Source organism: Phycodurus eques, chromosome 1 (genome assembly GCF_024500275.1).
Source record: "Phycodurus eques isolate BA_2022a chromosome 1, UOR_Pequ_1.1, whole genome shotgun sequence".
In the NCBI taxonomy this organism is placed as follows: domain Eukaryota; kingdom Metazoa; phylum Chordata; class Actinopteri; order Syngnathiformes; family Syngnathidae; genus Phycodurus; species Phycodurus eques.
This window is the reverse complement of record NC_084525.1, coordinates 13,239,871-13,260,256: the sequence shown is the minus strand read 5'-3', so window position 1 is coordinate 13,260,256 and position 20,386 is coordinate 13,239,871. Positions and strand designations below refer to the sequence as shown.

At 43.8% G+C, this 20,386-nt stretch overlaps 2 protein-coding genes across 2 annotated transcripts; one reads left to right on the top strand and one right to left on the bottom strand.

Moving 5' to 3' along the window:
* Positions 1-5,709: 5,709 nt before the first annotated feature.
* Positions 5,710-9,168, top strand: LOC133405042 (receptor activity-modifying protein 1-like). The gene is made up of 3 exons (XM_061681716.1): positions 5,710-5,761; positions 6,645-6,771; positions 8,913-9,168. The coding sequence occupies exons 1-3, from the start codon at positions 5,710-5,712 to the stop codon at positions 9,166-9,168; spliced, it is 435 nt and encodes a 144-aa protein (XP_061537700.1).
* A 700-nt stretch (positions 9,169-9,868) lies between these two features.
* On the bottom strand, positions 9,869-19,696 carry LOC133404979 (putative methyltransferase DDB_G0268948). Its single transcript, XM_061681586.1, has 6 exons — positions 19,589-19,696; positions 19,286-19,446; positions 16,268-16,481; positions 14,942-15,045; positions 14,339-14,476; positions 9,869-9,956 (listed from the first exon to the last, which is right to left on the bottom strand). Exons 1-6 carry the CDS (start codon positions 19,694-19,696, stop codon positions 9,869-9,871), a joined length of 813 nt encoding a protein of 270 aa, XP_061537570.1.
* Between the last annotated feature and the right edge of the window lie 690 nt (positions 19,697-20,386).

Here is a 20,386-nt window from a genome sequence, read left to right as displayed (position 1 = left end):
ACGGTGTTGGTGGCTGGGAGCGCGCGCGTGGGCGTGCGTGCGTGCGGGTTTGAGGGTATGAACACGCCTCCGCGACGTGACTGACACTTCACGCAGCCTATTACGACGGCTAATAGACATTTTAGGAACAGCTGGCCTCGCCTGAAGGTCCGCCTACCACGCCGATCAGTTTCCGCGGTTAGTTTCGGTCATCCGGCGTTACATCACACCTGTGACCTGGTCACCTGCGGCCCAAACGCCACCTGAGCACATGCACACGTTGCTACAGGAAAGTTCCCATGCACGCAGGGTAGCGCAAGGGGCAAACTTTGTGGACCAAGTCATGTGTACATGAGGTAAAGATGAATGAATGAACGAATAAATAAATAAATATGTATATGTATGTTCAATAAGTAAAATAATGTGTTCTCATTTTTTCACATTTTATTATTTATAATTTGTTATGAGTTAACCAAAAATCTAATTAAATACGTTTAAAATTTTTATGTAGATGAGCAGTTTATTTTAGTAATATGTTTTCTTTTATTATTTACAATAGATCAATTAAATAGTTATTAAAAAAGAAAAATGAACAGATACATTTTGATTAACAGATAACAGGTAGAAAAAAAAACCTGTAAATTATTGCAACAAAAGTGACAGGACTGTTATGTGACCGCCCTGTATATATATATATATATATATATATATATATATGGGGGGGGGTCTGTGTGTAATATTTGAAACTTTTTTCCACCGTTAATGAGACACATAACCTATACGACTCATTTCAAACATGGAAATCTTTTCGAGAGAAGTAAAAATAAACAGAGATAATGTGGTTGCTTATGTTTGCACATGCTCTCATAACTATGGATTTGGCTGTGTTCAGAATTAAACAATCTCATATAGCAGCACTGGGCAATTGACAATTGTCATTAGATTAAAGGTTATGTTTCATATGCTGTGGTCTCAGGTGCACGGTGGGTGATTGGTTAGCACATCCACCTCACAGTTCTGAGGACCCAGGTTCAAATCTTGCCTTTCCTGTGAGGAGTTTGCATGTTCTCCCTGTGCCTGCATGATTTTTCTCCAGGTACTCCAGTTTCCTCCCACATCCCAAAAACATGTATGGTAGGTTTATTGAATACTCTAAATTGCACTAGGTGTGAGTGTGAATTTTTGTTTGTTGATATGTGCCCCGCGATTGGCTGGCGACCAGTTCAGTGTACCCCACCTCTCACCCAAAGATAGCTGGGATAGGTCCCGGCACACCCGCGACCCGAGTGAGGATAAGTGGTATGGAAAATGGATGGATGGATGCTGTGGTCTCCGTTTTAAACAACACACAACAGATGACATTTTAATGGTGACACTTCAATAAACACGTTTAGTAGTATAAAAATTATATACATACGTAGCTACTCACAATTTGTACTGTACTTACTAATGGTGGAACGTACGTTTGTCGACTTTTTTATCGCCGTGATCGTAATCCAAAGTGATCCGATACAGCAGATCTATAACGCACCTGGCATCTCCTAGCGCCACCTGTTTCGTCATGTGAGCAAATGTCTCCTCACATTTCTTTTTTTAAATCTCCACAATGTCTGTCCATAGGACATTCTTCCAGACGTTTCTGGCACAGGGTGTCTTCGATCTGTGCAGGGTACAATATAATCTCAAGATTATCAAAGTAGTCGAGAGTGAAATGTGCTGCCCAGTGTCAGAAAGCTTGGTCTCAGTCACAGGTCATGGGTCTTGCAACAGGATAATGACCCAAAACACACCGCTAAAAACACCCTAGAATGGCTATCAGCAAAACATTGGACTATTCTGAAGTGGCCTTCTATTAGCCCTGATCTAAATCATATTGAACATCTGTGGAAGGAGCTGAAACATACTGTCTGGAGAAAGCACCCTTCAAACCTGAGACAACTGGAGCACTCTCGAGTGGGCCAAACTACCTGCTGAGAGGTGCAGAAGTCTTGCTCAAAGTTACAAAAATCATTTGACTGCAGTGATTGCCTCAAAGGGTTGTGCAACAAAATGTTAATCATTTTTGTCTTGTAATTATGTTAAACCATAATTCAAAAGCAATGTCTGATTTTCATTGGGTAATTTTCATATGATTTTTATTTATTATTACTTTTGTCAGATTCAAGTTATTTCCGTGACCACTGTGGGTTTTTCTTTCATTAACAGAGGCGTACCATCAATTTTATCCATGTGTGTATATTTTTTGTATTAGTGGAGGAAGACGAACCAAGAAATAATTTTTTTGCTCAGTGCTACCATTGTGTTTTTACTGTGCATATGACAATGAGCTTCATGAATCTGGAATTTGTTCATAAAATGCATGCAGCGCACACAATAAAATGATTTAAAAAATAAAACAACTATCCAGTGGCTATGAACAATCCTGTGAAGCCGCACAGTTCCCAGAGCGCATTGCGCCTTGCAATGTTGAATTATTGCACTAATAAGGACAATAATTATTGTCGTTCATGTGTTTTTGTTACCAATAGCTCGTTGAATGTGTGCCTTATCTAAGTGTCACATTTATGGTTGATTTGTGTTGCATTGCATTTTTTAACTATAACTTTTGGTTGTTTATGATATAGTGACAGGGCATTGACTGTTAAAAACCAAGACTCAGAAATTCCCGAGAAACAATATCTTTGCACATTACTGTTTTACTTTTAATTTCATGTATTGTAGTTACTTAGAATGCTATTGTTTTTTAATATTGTAATAGGTGAGTGTGATTAAAGAAAAAATCGGCAAATCTGCTTGATTACATTTGAAATAATTTAGTTTGCAGCATGTACATGTAAATTCAACAGAACAGGGCTGTTTAATTTACCACTCAAAACTATTCTTTTTGGTAACTTTAACATGTAAAATATATAGGGTATTCTGTAAAGATGTTTACATTTTTACCATACTTTTTATAGAAAATTTCTGGCAACCCAGCTGCCAGATTTGTATTTTTTATTTTTTACGGATATATATATATATATATATATATATATAGTACTACTATACTATACTATACTATACGATATCAGTGCACACTATGCTAAGAGATATCATCAGGGGTGCCGCGGGAAAGTATCTAATTTAACTTATTACTTATTTCACTTAATTTCACTTTCTATTGTCGGAGAATTCTTCTTGATTAATTACATATCTTTGTTCATCCGTCTATGCCAGCAGTGATGCACTGTATATAATGACACAGGCAAAACAATTAAAAGAGTTTCCCTTGAATGGCAGAAGGTACAATAAACCTATGTTACCTGTTATGATTCATACAACAGCATGGGAGTATATCAGTTTTGTGCTTAGTTAAACCGGCCAGGTTTTAGTAAATTTACAGATTTCAGTAAATTTATGAGTAAATTGAGAAGAGAGCCTCATTATTTCAGTATTCATACTTTTTGTGACATTTTTGTTCGGTGATGTGCCGTGAGATTTTTCCGATGTAAAACTGGTGCCTTGGCTCAATAAAGTTTGAGAAACACTGCTTAATGCTTATACTGTACAATCCTTTACTATACTGTACTGTATTATGCTATACTATACAACTGCTCAGTAAATATTGTATTAACCTATTGTAAGGTGAAAGTTATATTTTTATGGACCTGCATGAAAAAAAGATGAACAAGAAAACATGAACGTATTTTCCCATTTCATTTATTTACAGAGCATTGGATGAACTCTCAATACATTGTCGTCTTCTATAAAGGGAAAACGAAACATTTGTGCAACAGCCAGCCCAGTTACGTTCATATGTGATGCATAGAACATGTCAGACCTGGTGTGGATACAGGGAAAATAAAGAGGCTAAGTTTGAGAAAGTTGATGGATAATGGCGTCCCATAGAACTAATTGTGGAATTCATGCCCTTTGCTCTGCTTCCATCTAGCGGAATTTTTGCAGAAATGCCCATCCTTTGCGTTGGCATTCGCCATGAACAGGAGGGTACTGTAACATAAAGTGAAAACATCCACAATGCTCTGCTGTCATCTGGACCGGTGTTCCCGAACCTTTATTAACACAATGCACACGTTTTACTGAAGAAAAATCTCACGGTTCACCACCAAACAAAAATGTCACAAAAAGTAAGAATACAGAAAGAATGATCTCGTCTTAGTTTACTCAATAAATTATCAGTCAAGTCAGTAGAAAGTCGTGACTTATTCTGTTGTCGCAATGGCAACACGTGGATAGGTTTACCATCTAGTGGAAGTGTATTTCATTGTTCTGCCTGACACTACACGTTGCTGGCATAGAAAGACGAACAATTATATACAGTATTTGTAATTAATGAATAATACATTTTAGACAAATTATGTGAAATTAGATAATTTCCTGCAGCACCCCTACATTAGCATGTGACGGTATCCTGGTTGGGAATCACTGATCTGGACAGTTTTAGGCAAACTGTCCATACATGTACCATTTACACCAATGTACAGTATATATATATATATATATATATATATATATATATATATATATATATATATATATACATTTATAAACTTAATGCAAAATGGATAATGGCATAAATAAAAATATGGTATTTGAAACTATTCTTGGGTATTAGCATTAGCTCAATCTGTTGTTGATCCAAAGGTTTCAAGTTCAGGATTGGCCAAATAAAATATTGTACTGACTTTGTCAAGTGTGACATTCAACAAACAGCTATGAAAAATATTAAAAACGTTAACCCCTTACTAGACAAGAGAAAGGACAAGCAGGTTGAGAATAATAAGAGATACAGTAAAAAAAAGAAAACATGCCACTGTTTAAATAAAACGTAATGGCTGCTTTCTCAGAACTGTCTGCCAATATGTCCTTAAGCGACGTCATCTGTGCCTCTCCAACCACAGACATCTTGCTTTTTGTCACAGCAAAGTGATAATACAATACCAGACAGATAGAGAGAGAGAGAGAGAGAGAAACAAGGTCTACCTTCTTATCCTTGCACTAAAACTAAATATATTATGACATCATTATTAACATAGATTCATTTTATAAGTGCAAAGAAATATACTTTTCCAACAATTGTCCAAGGTCTTTGACCCACAGATCTATCAGATTGAGTTGGCGCAGATGGCCTCTACTTTCGAATAAACACCCCAGCCAGGAGTGGAACAACATTCAACTTTTCAGTCTGATATACGTACATTGCTGTTCAACCCTGGCCGAGGTCCATTTTAGTCATTGGACATACAGTATACCTTCTTTGGCCTAAAACATGACAGACATGGCATGAAAAGTGTAAACTAGAGTTCCTGAGTCTATGAATTAGACTACATTGCAACATGGCTTTCCATGACTTCCCTTCTTAGTTGGCAATGACTGTCGTGCCAGTCGACTAATTTTGGTTTCTGACTTTGTTGTTGTGTCCCCTGTGTGCAGTTCCAAGGGGGAGGCAGCCGGGTAAGGAATCAAATGACAGTCAGGGCTGCTATGATTGGGGGTGGGCTCCCACTGTGGAAGGTCAAGGCACTTATTGGGTTTGGTTGGTGTCTGTTATTGCGCACACAGCCGTGAGACACAGTTAATTAGTTTATCTGTGTGATCATCTTGATCTTGGGTAAATCAGTGGTTTTCATCTACTGTATATCAGAAAGTAAGGAAGAGAAGGGGAAGGAAATATGCACAGCTGATCCCAGGCCAGTAGCGCACAGTGGAGTTGCATATATTGTATTCATCATGGAGAGCACATTGCTCCTAAGGGCAGCTTGTGCTGTGTTGTTCATCACCGGTGAGTGTTTGTCTAGAAAATTGTTATTTTAAATCATTTAAATGTGCTTATGTTACATTTGATGACTTATGTTCTCCTTTTAGTCACTGTCTGAGTGTTTGGTAGTTTTTGTGCAACACTTTGAATTAAGGGCAGAAAAAAACGAATGCAAATAAAGCACATTGCTGTTATTATTTCAGATGACTGCTCAAGCAGCACTTGCGGTTTGAGCTTTGACTTGAGCGAGTCACTTATGTCGTGCGTTAAGTCAGTCAGGTTGAATTTAGAGTTCCACATACAGTATCTAAACATCCAGTAACTGCTAAATATTCTAAACATATTTGCCACAATGCTCGAGGGGATTAATGCATCCATCTGTCAACATGAACACCAACTCGACTGCAGGATCACACGAAGGAAGCATGGGAGTGTTTGCCAGGCATCTTTTAGACTTTAACTTTTGGAATGGCAGAACTGGAAATGCTTTTTTTCTTAAGAAACTGCTGTGCTTTACTAGCATCAGAATGTGTCCTCGTTAGATCTCATAATAACTTCTCTTTTTACACCTATTTGATCCTCCCTGCGGGGATAGCAAACACCACAAGCACACAATCCGGTTTAGACACAGGTTCCGTGTGCATGATGATCGCTGTAGCAACATATTTACGCAAATATGAAACATGCTCTGTGACTGAGACTCCTGGAGCAATGAAGAGGAATACTGTTTATGCAATTATCTGAAGTAAAGAAGATGGAGATGTTTTCAGTGAAGCGGATAAACTGACAGGGGAGAAAACATCAAGCAGAAAAAGCCAAGATGTGAACTTGTATTATTTTACACAGTATCTCACTGTCATACATAAAAGACAGTTCACTGGACTAATCATCATTTTACCATGTGCAGGATGCGTGTCAGGCTGCAACAGAGGACTCTACGAGAGCGTGATCGACCAGTACTGCCTGGCAAAGTTCAAGTTCGACATGGAGGCAGTGGACCAACGTCTGTGGTGCAGCTGGCTCGACACCACAGAGTAGGTTCACCTCACCATACCCTCTCAGTATTCGTTTCATTACCAATGAGGAGTAGCTTTTGAAGGCCTTGTTGTATCCTGTACAGCACAGGTGTAAAGCCAGATCCAGCTAAAGCTGATAAAGTGTGTCAATTTCTTACTCGGAGCTGTACAGTTCACTTTCCACTTAGAACTGCTTCGAAACGGTACCTGCACTCCAAGAATCCCTTGGATTTAGTGTACAGCACAAGAGGAAGCTAAAAAAAGATGCAGTATCAACAGTTTTCAAGTGACAGCGGGAATGTAAAGCTAGTACCAGCGCAGATACGAGGCTTCAAAGTGTACCAGAATGGCTGCGGCGAAACTCGAAAGGCAAACCAAATTTGAAACCTGGTCATATGGAGTCTCACCAAACATATAACAAGAATATGAAGCATTGAATTGAACTGACACAGTGGACCCACATTTAATTATTTACCTAGAACATCAATGAAATTATGTATTGATATTATAGGGTACATTCTTATAATGTACTCGTGCAAGCTATTTATCTTATAGACTAGACCACAGACGCTAGCTGTGCACGTGTGTGTGTGTGTGTGTGTTTGTTTTCATAGCAAACAAAGACTCTCGACGACAAGTGGCATTGGTTCACCGTTTGTACAAGAGCACCTCAGAAAAATAAAAAATTATGATCATGTCTTCTTACATCATTCTTTGAATTATATTAATTTTAACCGAAGAGTAAGTAATTTCATGTAGCCATCAAAAAATACTCATCCACGCACCCTTCAGTGTTTTGTAACCGGCCCATATCTTCGCCACCAGAGTTGTCGCTGTTGCCACCAACTTCAACTGCCCCTTCGCTATTGTCATCCGTCTCGTATGGCTCAAACGGGTAGGGACAATAACACATTATCATTATCATTGCTGTCAGTACCACGTTCGGTTTCAACTTCAACGGAAATTTGGCTGATTTTGTCGCTGAAGTCGTTGCCGCAGTCTTCCTCGCGTTCGTCTAAGCTTGTGTACAAGAGACGGCCATCACTCCCTCTGGTGAAAGAATTCAACCGCTGACGACACAACATGGCAGCCGCATTTTGAGATGGCTTTTTGAATTCCCAGATGGTGATATAAATCAATATACATATATATATATATCCCGTCCTGCTGCGGTCGCTTCTTCCTCTTCCCGTAGGGGAACTGGGCAGTCCCCTATGTGAGGCGGTGGGTGGGGTGGGGTGGTTGGCTGGGGGGGTGTCATTGGGTCCTTGCGGCCCCCAAAAGGGTGGCCGGTTGTCGGGGCGCCTCGGTGGGGCCGGCGGACCCCCCTGGGTCCCTCAGTGTGGGACATGTCCCGTCCGCTGGGCTGTTCTCGGGTGGACCCCTGGGTCTGATCCCGCCCCTCGATTGATTGGGTGGGGTCCTCAGCCTTCGCGGTGTGGCCACAGCAATTACAGGACGCTTCTTCTGCTTCTTTGTGCATGTAAATCGGTATCAATTCACTTGCATGTATCCGCAGGCACACACCCCTCGGACTCTTTCACGGGGTGTGGTGTCACGCACTTACTGCGACAAATAACTAATGAATATGCAAATCGCTTGAGTATCCCCTCACTTACACTCTCGTCCTGTAGACTTATATTTTACATAATTAATTCCACCACACTTCAGTTGTACAGGCGGGTTCACGACCCTTGTCCTGCATGCTTCTTCTCCTGTCCTTGTCCTGTTCTATCTTGTCCTGTCCTTCCCTCACAGGGTGTAGCACTACAGCCCAATGCAACACTCATATTTAATGTTTCATTGTTGTAGATAATGTAATGATTTACTTATCTCTTCCTGTTTACAATTAGTGCTTTGTCTTTTGTCTTTGTTTCTCTCTCCCTTCTAGAAACTTTGTTCTGTTCGACTGATCAAGTCTGATTCTCAATAAACCTAAATTATAATACAACAGCGGAAGCTTAAAAACTTCCCAACATGTTTTTGTAGCAGTTTCTAAAGCTCCTGCATTGTTTTATCATTGATATGGATCAATATCAGCTGTCTCATGTGCCACCTTCAGCTCGGGGCAGTTGCTTCGGTTGCCTGCCTTATTGCGGTGTCTCTGCTTTTTCCCCTACTGATCCTTGGGCTCCATTTTACTATGCTCTTTCATGCAGGGTCTACGAGGGGCTGACTAACTGCACCTACCAGGTGTCATTGAGGATGGACTGCTTCTGGCCTGACCAGATAGTTGACCACTTCTTTGTGAGGATCCACCAAATCTACTTCCATGACTGCCCGCTGACCGGCCGGCTCATCCACGACCCGCCGTTCAGTGTCCTTGCTCCGTTAATCGGTGTGCAGATATTGGTCACCCTTCTCGTGACATCCCTGGTGGTGTGGAGGAGTAAACACACAGAGGGACTTCTATAGGGACAAACCTTGTTAAATATGGACCCTTACAAGTGGTACAGTTCACCTCGGCACAGTACAGTTTGGAACAGTAAATCCTGATCTGTCTTGTGTTGTTATGGTGACAGGTGTATCAGCTACATACTGTAAATGGTGTGACATCATAGCAGCTCAATACATTGTAAAAAACAAAAGAAAACAAAAAACCAAACATTTCCCATTCCATTCTCACTGTTGCCTGTTTCTAGCTATGCAATTGACATAATTTACCACTGCACTGATGGAACACAACTTGAGACAATGGAAATTGAAAAAAATGTGTACTGTACCAAACTGTCCTCTTTGGTGGACACAGGACTAAATAAACATCAAGTGTTTATTTTGCAGGATATGAACCGTTGCATTCTTTTACTCATCAAATGAACAGCAGAAAGCAGTGCAATGAGTGACAAATCACACAAGAAGCAATGAAAATGGAGCAACTAAAACACTGAACAAGGTAATTCTTTAAAAGTCATATTAGTAAAGCCATTCTCGATAACGACTGCAAAGGAATTAAGCATCTGTCAGCAGATGCTTAAAATCTTGAGAAGTTTTTAAGCATCCATGAGTTTGAACAAAATTATTCAAAGATATGCCTACTCAGATTTGATTTAGCTCTTAGGAGTGCAGCCACAATAGAGATCCTTGTTTTTATTTTGCTTAGGGTCAGTCAGAAGGATCAAGGTTTGCATGCCAGCATGTAGAAATACTTGACCACCATGGTGAGTGCCGTGTCTGGCGAGGACACCTGCATGGCAGCGAGCAGCCTGAAATGGAAGTCAGCTTCAGTTCATTATTGTTGTACAGAACCAGTGAGGATTTCATGGGAGAGCAGAGCCTTCCTCAAGGGCACCTTGACAGTGGCCAAGAAGTAGACTGGCATCTTGTAATAGGAATAATAACAACAATGGCAACTACACAATTTCCATTATTGTGTTTTATACAATCTAGGCTAATAGATAGCTAGAGTTAGTAGAGCATAAATCTGCAGCAAGGCTGAACCTTTAACAAAAGATGGGGAAAAAAATGCTATTTATTTGTTAGTTAATGAACAACGTGCGGCACGGTGGCTGACTGGTTAGAGCGTCAGCCTCACAGTTCTGAGGACCCGGGTTCAAGCCCCGTCCCCGCCTGTGTGGAGTTTGCATGTTCTCCCCGTGCCTGCGTGGGTTTTCTCCGGGCACTCCGGTTTCCTCCCACATCCCAAAAAACATCCATAAATTGGAGACTCTAAATTGCCCGTAGGTGTGCATGTGAGTGCGAATGGTTGTCTGTTTGCATGTGCCCTGTGATTGGCTGGCAACCAGTTCAGGGTGTACCCCGCCTCCTGCCCGATGACAGCTGGGATAGGCTCCAGCATGCCCGCGACCCTAGTGAGGATAAGCGGCTCAGAAAATGGATGGATGGATGAACAATGTCTTGACTCAAGTTGGGCAAATAAATTCCCATATCAGCACCTTTATCCAGATCCTTTTTTTTTTTTTTTTGTGTTAATGAAAACTGCATCTGTTTTCTGATTTTACTTTATCAAAATCCTGTCTGTGAAATGAAAACACAAAGCTATCTGCATTTACACAGTAAAGTAGCTCCACACACAGAGCACAAAGTTGTGAATAAATTGTCACTAATACTTAATACCAATGTCACAGGTTTTATAATATCCATCCATCCATCTTCTACCGCTTATCTGAGGTCGGGTCGCGGGGGCATTAGCTTTAGCAGGGACGCCCAGACTTCCCTTTCCCCAGCCACTTCATCCAGCTCTTCCGGGGGGATCCCGAGGCGTTCCCAGGCCAGCCGAGAGACGTAGTTTCTCCAGCGTGTCCTGGGTCGTCCCCGGGGTCTCCTCCCGGTGGGACGTGCCCGGAACACCTCACCGGGGAGGCGTCTGGGAAGCATCCGAATCAGATGCCCCAGCCACCTCATCTGGCTCCTCTCGATGTGAAGGAGTAACGGCTCTACTCTGAGATCCTACCGGATAACCGAGCTTCTCACCCTATCTCTAAGGGTGAGCCCGGACACCCTGCGGAGGAAACTCATTTCGGCCGCTTGTATCCGGGATCTCGTTCTTTCGGTCACGACCCCACAGCATAGGTGAGGGTAGGAACGTAGATTGACCGGTAAATCGAGAGCTTCGCCTTTCGGCTTAGCTCCTTCTTTGCCACAACGGATCTATACAAAGTCCGCATCACTGCAGACGCTGCACCGATCCGCCTGTCGATCTCACGTTCCATTCTTCCCTCACTCATGAACAAGACCCCAAGATACTTGAACTCCTCCACTTGGGGCAGGATCTCATCCCCGACCTGGAGAGGGCACGCCACCCTTTTCTGACTGAGGACCATGGTCTCAGATTTGGAGGTGCTGATTCTCATCCCAGCCGCTTCACATTCGGCTGCGAACTCCTCCAGTGAGAGTTGGAGGTCACGGCTTGATGAAGCCAACAGAACCACATCATCTGCAAAAAGCAGAGATGCAATACTGAGGCCACCAAATCGGACCGAACCCTGCCCTTTGTCCTTTGGTGACAAAGGGCAGCCTTGGCGGAGTCCAACCCTCACCGGAAACGAGTCCGACTTACTGCCGGATATGCGGACCAAACTCTGACTCCGGTCGTACAGGGACCGAACAGCCCGTATCAGGGGGTTCGGTACCCCATACTCCCGAAGCACCCTCCACAGGACCACCCGAGGGACACGGTCGAACGCCTTCTCCAAGTCCTTCTCTAAGTCCACAAAACACATGTAGACTGGTTGGGCGAACTCCCATGCACCCTCGAGGACCCTACCAAGGGTGTAGAGCTGGTCCACTGTTCCACGGCCAGGACGAAAACCACACTGCTCCTCCTGAATCTGGGATTAAACTTCCCGACGGACCCTCCTCTCCAGCACCCCTGAATAGACCTTACCAGGGAGGCTGAGAAGTGTGATCCCCCTGTAGTTGGAACACACCACCACCCTAGTCTGCCAATCCAGAGGCACTGTCCCCGATGTCTACGCGATGTTGCAGAGGCGTGTCAACCAGGACAGCCCTACAACATCCAGAGCCTTGAGGAACTCCGGGCGAATCTCATCCACCCCCGGGGCCCTGCCACCGAGGAGCTTTTTAATCACCTCGGTGACCTCAACCCCAGAGATAGGAGAGCCCACCTCAGAGAACCCAGACTCTTCTCCCTCATGGGAAGGCGTGTCGGTGGAATTGAGGAGGTCTTCGAAGTATTCTCCCCACCGGCTCACAACGTCCCGAGTCGAGGTCATCAGTGCCCCATCCCCACTATACACAGTGTTGATGGTGCACTGCTTTCCCCTCCTGAGACGTCGGATGGTGGACCAGAATTTCCTCGAAGCCGTCCGGAAGTCTTTCTCCATGGTCTCACCGAACTCCTCCCATGCCCGAGTTTTTGCTTCAGCACCACCAAAGCTGCATTCCGCTTGGCCAGCCGGTACCCATCAGCTGCCTCAGGAGTCCCACAGGCCAAAAAGGCCCGATAGGACTCCTTCTTCAGCTTGACGGCATCCCTCACCATTGGTGTCCACCAACGGGTTCGGGGTTTGCCGCCACGACAGGCACCGACCACCTTACGGCCACAACTCCGGTCAGCCGCCTCAGCAATGGAGGCGCGGAACATGGTCCACTCGGACTCGATGTCCCTCGCCTCCCCGGAACATGAGCAAAGTTCTGTTGGAGGTGGGAGTTGAAACTCCTTCTGACAGGGGATTCCGCCAGACGTTCCCAGCAGACCCTCACAATACGTTTGGGCCTGCCACGTCGGACCGGCATCTTCCCCCACCATCAGAGCCAACTCACCACCAGGTGGTGATCAGTTGACAGCTCCGCCACTCTCTTTACCCGAGTGTCCAAGGCATGCGGCCGCAAGGCCGATGACACGACCACAAAGTCGATCATTGAACTGCGACCTAGGGTGTCCTGGTGCCAGGTGCACGTGTGGACACCCTTATGCTTGAACATGGTGTCCGTTATGGAAAATCCGTGATGAGCACAGAAGTCCAATAACAGAACACCGCTCGGGTTCTGATCGGGGGGGCCGTTCCTCCCATTCACGCCCTTCCAGGTCTCACTGTCATTGCCCACGTGAGCATTGAAGTCCTCCAGCAGAACGATGGAGTCCCCAGCGGGCGCGCTCTCCAGCACCCCCTCCAAGGACTCCAAAAAGGGTGGGTACTCTGAACTGGTGTTTGGTGCATAGGCACAAACAACAGTCAGGACCCGTCCCCCCACCCGAAGGCGCAGGGAGGCTACCCTCTCGTCCACCAGGGTGAACCTCAACGTACAGGCGCCGAGCAGGTGTGGGTATACTTATTGCTCCCCGGTTCGGCGCCTCTCACCGTGGGCAACTCCAGAGTGGAAGAGAGTCCAACCCCTCTCAAGAGGACTGGTACCAGAGCCCAAGGTGTGCGTGGAGGCGAGTCCGACTATATCTAGTCGGAACTTCTCGACCTCACACACCAGCTCGGGCTCTTTCCCTGCCAGAGAGGTGACATTCCACGTCCCTAGAGTCAGCTTCTGTAGCCGGGGATCGGATCGCCAAGGTCCCCGCCTTCAGCTACCGCCCAGCTCGCATTGCACCCGACCCCTATGGCCCCTCCCACAGGTGGTGAGCCCATGGGAAGGGGGACCCACGTTACCCTTTCGGGCTGTGACCAGCCGTGCCCCATGGGTGCAGGCCCGGCCACCAGGCGCTCGCCTTCGAGCCCCACCTCCAGGCCTGGCTCCAGAGGGGGGCCCCGGTGACCCGCGTCCGGGCAAGGGAAAACGTAATCCAATCATTTTTCTCATCATAGGGGTCTTTGGACCTGTGCTTTGTCTGGTCCCTCACCTAGGACCTGTTTGCCATGGGTGACCCTGCCAGGGGCGTGAAGCCCCAGACAACTTAGCTCCTAGGATCATTGGGACACACAAACCCCTCCACCACGATAAGGTGACGGCTCAAGGAGGGGGGTTTTATAATAATAATGGTAATAATAATAGCCTTCCACAGCGGTGAGCTTTTAATCGGTAACTAAGCAACGATTTACAGTATACAAACGCTGACACGTTAATAGGATGTGAGGTATGGAGTTCATTGTTCAGTGGCAGGCTACCTGAGGTGAGTCATAAATTAAACGGGCAAAATATGTTGATGCCTCACTTGCTCCTGATGGCATCAGAGAGACGCTTCGCCTCAGCAGCATCCTGGTGCTTCAGCTTCTGGTAGCTGGTAAAAGTCTCCACCAAACCAATGAAACTGTTTACTGTCACCATCCTGTAAACCTTTTCACAGCCGTTCCTGGACACGAAAAAATGTAGGTGAAGAAAAATTGAAAGGGGCCATATTATGGAATGTTTACTTTTCAATAACTCTGGAGTGTCTGCCCATCCATCAAGTGTGAAATTAAACAGCCAACCAAGTAAATCTTTTGTTGAATATAGAAAAATGTGTCAGTCAGCAACTCATTCTGAATTTTTCTCATTGATATAATATCTCCCCCGCGCTGAGTTTCTCAGCCCGTCACTTGGCAGCTAGGCTATGCAAAGAGTCTGCTGACGGGACCACCTTCTCAAAACAGGCGAATTTTAGGGGGGACTAGAAAATTTTAGTGCTATAACACTTGATCCTTGAGGTACTTTGACGAAACAAGTTATTAAGACACATGGGGACTGTTTTAAATTGTGATAAAAGTGCACAACATGTCTTGTGTTACGCTAAGGTATAGAATAGTATAGTATGGAATAAGAAAGAAGAGACACTCACCACTCTTTGTCCAGATAGGGGCAGGAATCAAAAATTTCTAAGTAGATTCGTGAAGAACTGGAGCCAAGACAAGGGTTTTTGAAGGGGAGCAAAGCTGCATAAAACTAATCATAAACAATAATTTAAGACACAAAAACATGGTGGTGCAAGCAGAGATGCATCATAAGTCGCCAGGACAAACCTTTCAGTGGTTCTGAACCATACAAACTAACTACTGAGCTTGTGATTTATAACGTGAGAAAATACCAAAATAATTAAAGTAATGGGAATTGCAAGAGAAGAATGTGAGAAGCATAACAGTGGAAGTCGAGTGGACTCACATAAGTAGTGCCATCATCATATGCATGGTCACTTGATGTCAAGGTTGAGGTTGAGTGTTTTATTGTTTTTACACCTCACTAGTAACAGTGGTTAAAATCCATCCAACCATCCATCCATTTTCTACCGCTTATCCGGGTCGGGTCGCGGGGGCAGTAGCTTTAGCAGGGACGCCCAGACTTCCCTCTCCCCAGCCACTTCATCCAGCTCTTCCGGGGGGATCCCGAGGCGTTCCCAGGCCAGCCGAGAGACGTAGTTCTCTCGAGCGTGTCCTGGTTCGTCCCCGGGGTCTCCGTCCCCGGGGTTAAAATCTTATTACAGAAATGTTAAAATGTAAAATGCATGAGTCATACATTATCTGCAACACAACTCACCTTCAGTTCCCCCTTTGTAATTTGTCTTTGTAGCAACTTCTACGACTCGTTTACATTTACAAGCACTAAAATCCATTTTAAAGGGTCCATATTATTGAAAATTGTCTTTTTAATTGCTTGTACACAAATCGTTGGGTCTCTGGTGTCCCTGGCCTCCCATCAGGTATGAAATTAAACAACTACTGTAAGTAAATTGCTAGCTTCCTATTTCCGAAAAAGTTTCTGTGAGCTAGTCGCTGTGCCGTGCCAAGGGGTGGGCAGACGGCGCGGCACCTAGGGGGGCATCCAAATGGGCTATGGGAGCATCAACATCAATACTTTTGAGAGGCGCTGGGGCCTTTTTATCTTTGGGATGTGGTCTGCAGCGCTAAATAAAATTTCTAATTAGATTATTTCTCACTGCATTTTATTTCAATTGCCACAATCACTGCTGTTTTGAAATTATTTGTTGTTTAGCAACACAATATCCACCCAAGAATGTGGAAATTGAGCGACACTCAAATATGAGAATCTTTACAAAAAAGGAAAACACTCAAACAACAAAGGGCCATGAGAACCTTTCATCCAGAAGTAATGTACCAATAACTAAAATTTTATTTTGGTACAAAAGCGTCTAAAGACAATTGAAAATCACCTCCTTACAGACGTTGTTAAGGTTGCTAGTGGCATCACCGTACTCCAGCTCCATGTCCATCGTGTTGCTCAGCAGGGCCAGGCAGCCATTAGGCTTCAGCAATCGGTCAGCCTCCTTCAGGAACTCCTGGCGGTCAAACCAGTGGGCAGCTGTCATGGCCGTTACAAGGTCCACCTGGCCGGACTCAAATGGTAGTTCTTCTGCAGGACGTTGCCTGGATGTTGGCAGTAGCAGTTTGATCTGTTTTGATTAGCAGTTTGATCTGTTTTTCACTTCAGCTCACCAAGCCCAAGAGTCCTGAAATATTTGCCTTTGGTTAGAGTTAATTTTTCCGTGAACATGCTCGTACCTCAAAAAATTGGTGTCTCAAATCATCTTTCCCTTCCAAAATATATGGAAAAGACAATCTTTTCCAGCCTCCCCCCGAACATTTTTTTAATGTGTTTGTTTAATAAGGAAAATAGCACTGGCGGTGCTACAATACAATATTATAATATTGTACTTTATAAAAACATATACAGGGGGAGATAAAAAAATTTGCAGCCGCTGGCATATTTTCTATTCAGATAGTACAATGCTTTACACCTGATGTACTGTATATGAGGGCATTATCTACTGATTGCATGTAAGATAACATACACCCAAGGGACATACACCCAGTGAGTTGGCAAAATGGACAAAACTGAGTACAGAACAATGACGTTTCGAGTCCTGGTGGGTCAATCTACCAAACAGGTTGAGGAGCGCAATTGACTGTTCTTTAGTGGGAGTCTTCCTGTCATGAGCCGCATTGCAGTACTATAGTTGGAGCCTGTGTGGGTCGCTTTCTGCCATCTCACCCTCTCTCTCTCTCCTCCCCTCTCTCTCTTTCCAGCACCTTCCTCGGCAGCACACCTGTCACCAATCAGCCCTCGTTACCACCTGCATAAAAGCCTGCCAGATCCCGGAAACTCTCGCCAGAGTATTGGGGCTTCCACAGCGGTGCAACAGCTCCCCAACAGCTACGCATTCCTTGTCATCTTTCGGACCTCCGTGTTTTTCCTTGTCCTCAGTGTTTCCTCCGTGTCTCTCGCCAAGTGGATTACTGCCACCACACCCCCAAGCCATCCGCCTGACCTCGTCACTGCCTACCACGCATTCTCTTCCTCAACAACCCGCCAGCACATCTCAAGGACCATCTATATTTCCAGTTTCAATAAACTGTTCATCACAACCTCTCAGCCTCCGCCTGCTGTTGGGTCCAGTCTCCATCCGTTTGTGACACTTCCCCTTCTTCTGAAACTATCAAACACACCCCTCGCGTCTGAAGCTAGAAAAGGGTGGCTTTTCAAAAGATAATTTTAATAATATTACTGTCAGGTCATAACAAGGACATGCAGGGGCGGAGGCTATTGATGCCCAAAGTGAAATTGGTTAATTTTCTTTCTTTATTTTTACACGTGTGTGAGTGTGTGTAAGCCTACCTGATGGCTTTCATCAATAAAATGTGCTGAAAAAAATAACATATTAAGATATAATTTATTATGGAATTAATAAAGTAGCGTTTGAATAGCAAGTCTGTGCATGAGAGAGGGGAGGGCCTGCAGAGAAAGTATCCACGTGAGCTGCCCAGCAAGTGAGATTCAGGTTTATTAGAGGCAGGGAAACTAGGCACCGCTGAATACGTCTCGCCGTTACACCTCACTAGTGTCAAAAAAATAGGTGTCAATCACCAATGTCAATCACTTTTCCAAAAGCTGAACTCCATGAATGTCTTGTTTTGCTTATAACACAAAGGTAATTTGTTTGCTTTCACTGAGGACTAAGGAAATCAGAAGGTAGTCCGGTTTGACTGATAACCTGAAGATTTGGACTCTTAAAATATTTTCAAAAAATGGTTCAATTCCTCACTTGGTTCACTGACATGCTGGAGCCTATCCCAGTTATCGTCGGGCGAGAGGAAGGGTAAACCCTGAAGTGGTCACCAGCCAATCGCAGGGCACATATAAACAAACAATCATTCACACCTACGGGCAATCTAGAGTCTTCAATTAACCTACTGAACTCCACACAGGAATGGCTGGATTTGAACCCAGGTCCTCAGAACTGTGAGGCAGATGTGCTAACCAGTCGACTACCATGCCGCCTCTAAAGTAACATTCATTCATTCTTTCAGCTTATACTCACTAGGGTCGTGGGTGTGCTGGAGCCTATCCCAGCTATAGCCGGGCGAGAGACAGGGTACACCCTGAACTGGTCGCCAGCCAATCGCAGCTCTAAAGTAACATCAATTTCTCAATTGTATGGTTCACTGAAAACAAAAAAAGGTTCTAGAGAATAAATCCGCTAACATCTATGGAACTCCAGACATGAGATTGGAATTGTTTTTGTGGCCAAGAGATAGTTGTGACATGTACACAAAATGCTAATTTGTGACCACAAAATAGGTGTAATTTGCACACATCATACTAATTTGTGTCTGATTTGTTTAGCCCTGGCCTACCTCCACCTTACCGTTTACAGGAAAGTAACTCTTACTTTGCTTACCCACCTGTCCAGTATAAAACATAATTTTGTGGCCACAAAATTATGTTTTATGCCCAAATTATACATTGTTCAAAGTCACAATTTAGCATTTCTTGACCAGAAATGAGCATTTTGTGCACACATTATATCTATATATATTAAAAGAAATAACAATAAAAAATGCCCATGACATGTCTGGGGCTTTGTAAGCATCATCCCATGTGCTTTGGTAAAAAGCCAGCAGCAGACAGAGCAAGAACACACTAGTCACACATTCACCCCCCATACACACATACATCATTTCAACTATATACAAAGTTCCTAGTGCAAGTGCAAATTATATTGTAAAATATTTTTCCATGCTCCTTTTAACCGTGAGCACCTGCCCCTCCAAAATTTTCTGCACACCCCTGGGTTATACAGTTTTTGCATATCTGACAAAGTATTTTTTTTTTCAGAAAAACTGCAAACTTTCCTTTAACCATTACATCTGGCCACCTCATTTCTTCTCACCTGTATGAGACATTCTGGCAAGGGTTAGTGGCCCGAGCCAGCTCCTCCTGGGCAGGGCTAACGTCTGTCCCATGAACCTGGTTGAAGAAGTGAGCCAAGAGTACGGTTCCCTTTCCGTTACCACAGCCCACATCCACTGCAAGGTTGAACTTGTTTTGCTTCTAAAAGGGAATTTACTAATTAATTAACATTAATCATTAACAATGAGGTTGCACCTTTTACATCAAATTCAAAAGATACAAAACACACAAACTGCAATTTGAATCTAAATGGCTGAGGTCTGCCCACATCATTAAAACATACCATTGGTCCCATAAAGTCCATAATCTTGGCGATCAGTTCATGAGGGGTCACTCTGTACTGCAGGTAGGATCCAACGTGGTCCTTCTCCTCATACAACCTAAAGGCCATGACTGCGCTGCAGATGTAAGGACGAAACTGGTCTCACAAGCTAGAAGCTTGACACGTCAACCAATTAAGTAATGCAACAGGAAGTTTTTTTGTGTGTTTTTGCATTTTTTTTTTTTTTTTTTTTTTTTTGACCTTGCACTTTCATAAAAAAACAGTAGATGACAGTATCGGCTCATGCAACATACCCAGCGCCAGAATACGTTTATCCTGGCGCTGGGAAAGCATGCTTATATATCCTTATTTACACTTTGAGTTTGTCATTGGCATGTCTGAATGTGATTAAAATGAACAGATTTGAATAAACGTGCTTTTGGCTGACTGTATCACAGTAATTCAATTCAACACATTATAAAGTATATACGATGAGTATATATTGAATCCTGTACTTGTAATGCCTTCCAGAATCCCAGCAGCAACGTGACTTCTCCCTAATCAAGAACATTGATTGATTGGGTCTTCTTCTTGATCTATATCTATCGTCAGATATGCTTCAGCCATTGGGATTTAGTTAATAGAGGGAGTGGGGGTTTCCTTGGATCGCAGTAACCCAGGTCCTGCATGCTACCCGGTTAAAAAAATGGTACTATACATTGAAAAAATAATACAAAAAAAAATAAAAATATAAAATACCAGTTAAAATAGTGCAGTATATTCAAGTAAATAGTTAAATATGTTTCTATCTTAATAAAT

Bases quoted from the DNA above. Each gene is read 5' to 3' on its own strand.
- LOC133405042 (XM_061681716.1), top strand. From the start codon at position 5,710: ATGGAGAGCACATTGCTCCTAAGGGCAGCTTGTGCTGTGTTGTTCATC. The intron at 5,762-6,644 runs GTGAGTGTTTGT...TACCATGTGCAG, and splicing joins TGCTGTGTTGTTCATCACCG to GATGCGTGTCAGGCTGCAAC. The intron at 6,772-8,912 runs GTAGGTTCACCT...TCTTTCATGCAG, and splicing joins AGCTGGCTCGACACCACAGA to GGTCTACGAGGGGCTGACTA.
- LOC133404979 (XM_061681586.1), bottom strand. From the start codon at position 19,696: ATGGCCTTTAGGTTGTATGAGGAGAAGGACCACGTTGGATCCTACCTG. The intron at 19,447-19,588 runs GTATGTTTTAAT...ATTCCCTTTTAG, and splicing joins TGGACTTTATGGGACCAATG to AAGCAAAACAAGTTCAACCT. The intron at 15,046-16,267 runs GTGATTTTCAAT...GTTTATGATTAG, and splicing joins TTAACAACGTCTGTAAGGAG to TTTTATGCAGCTTTGCTCCC.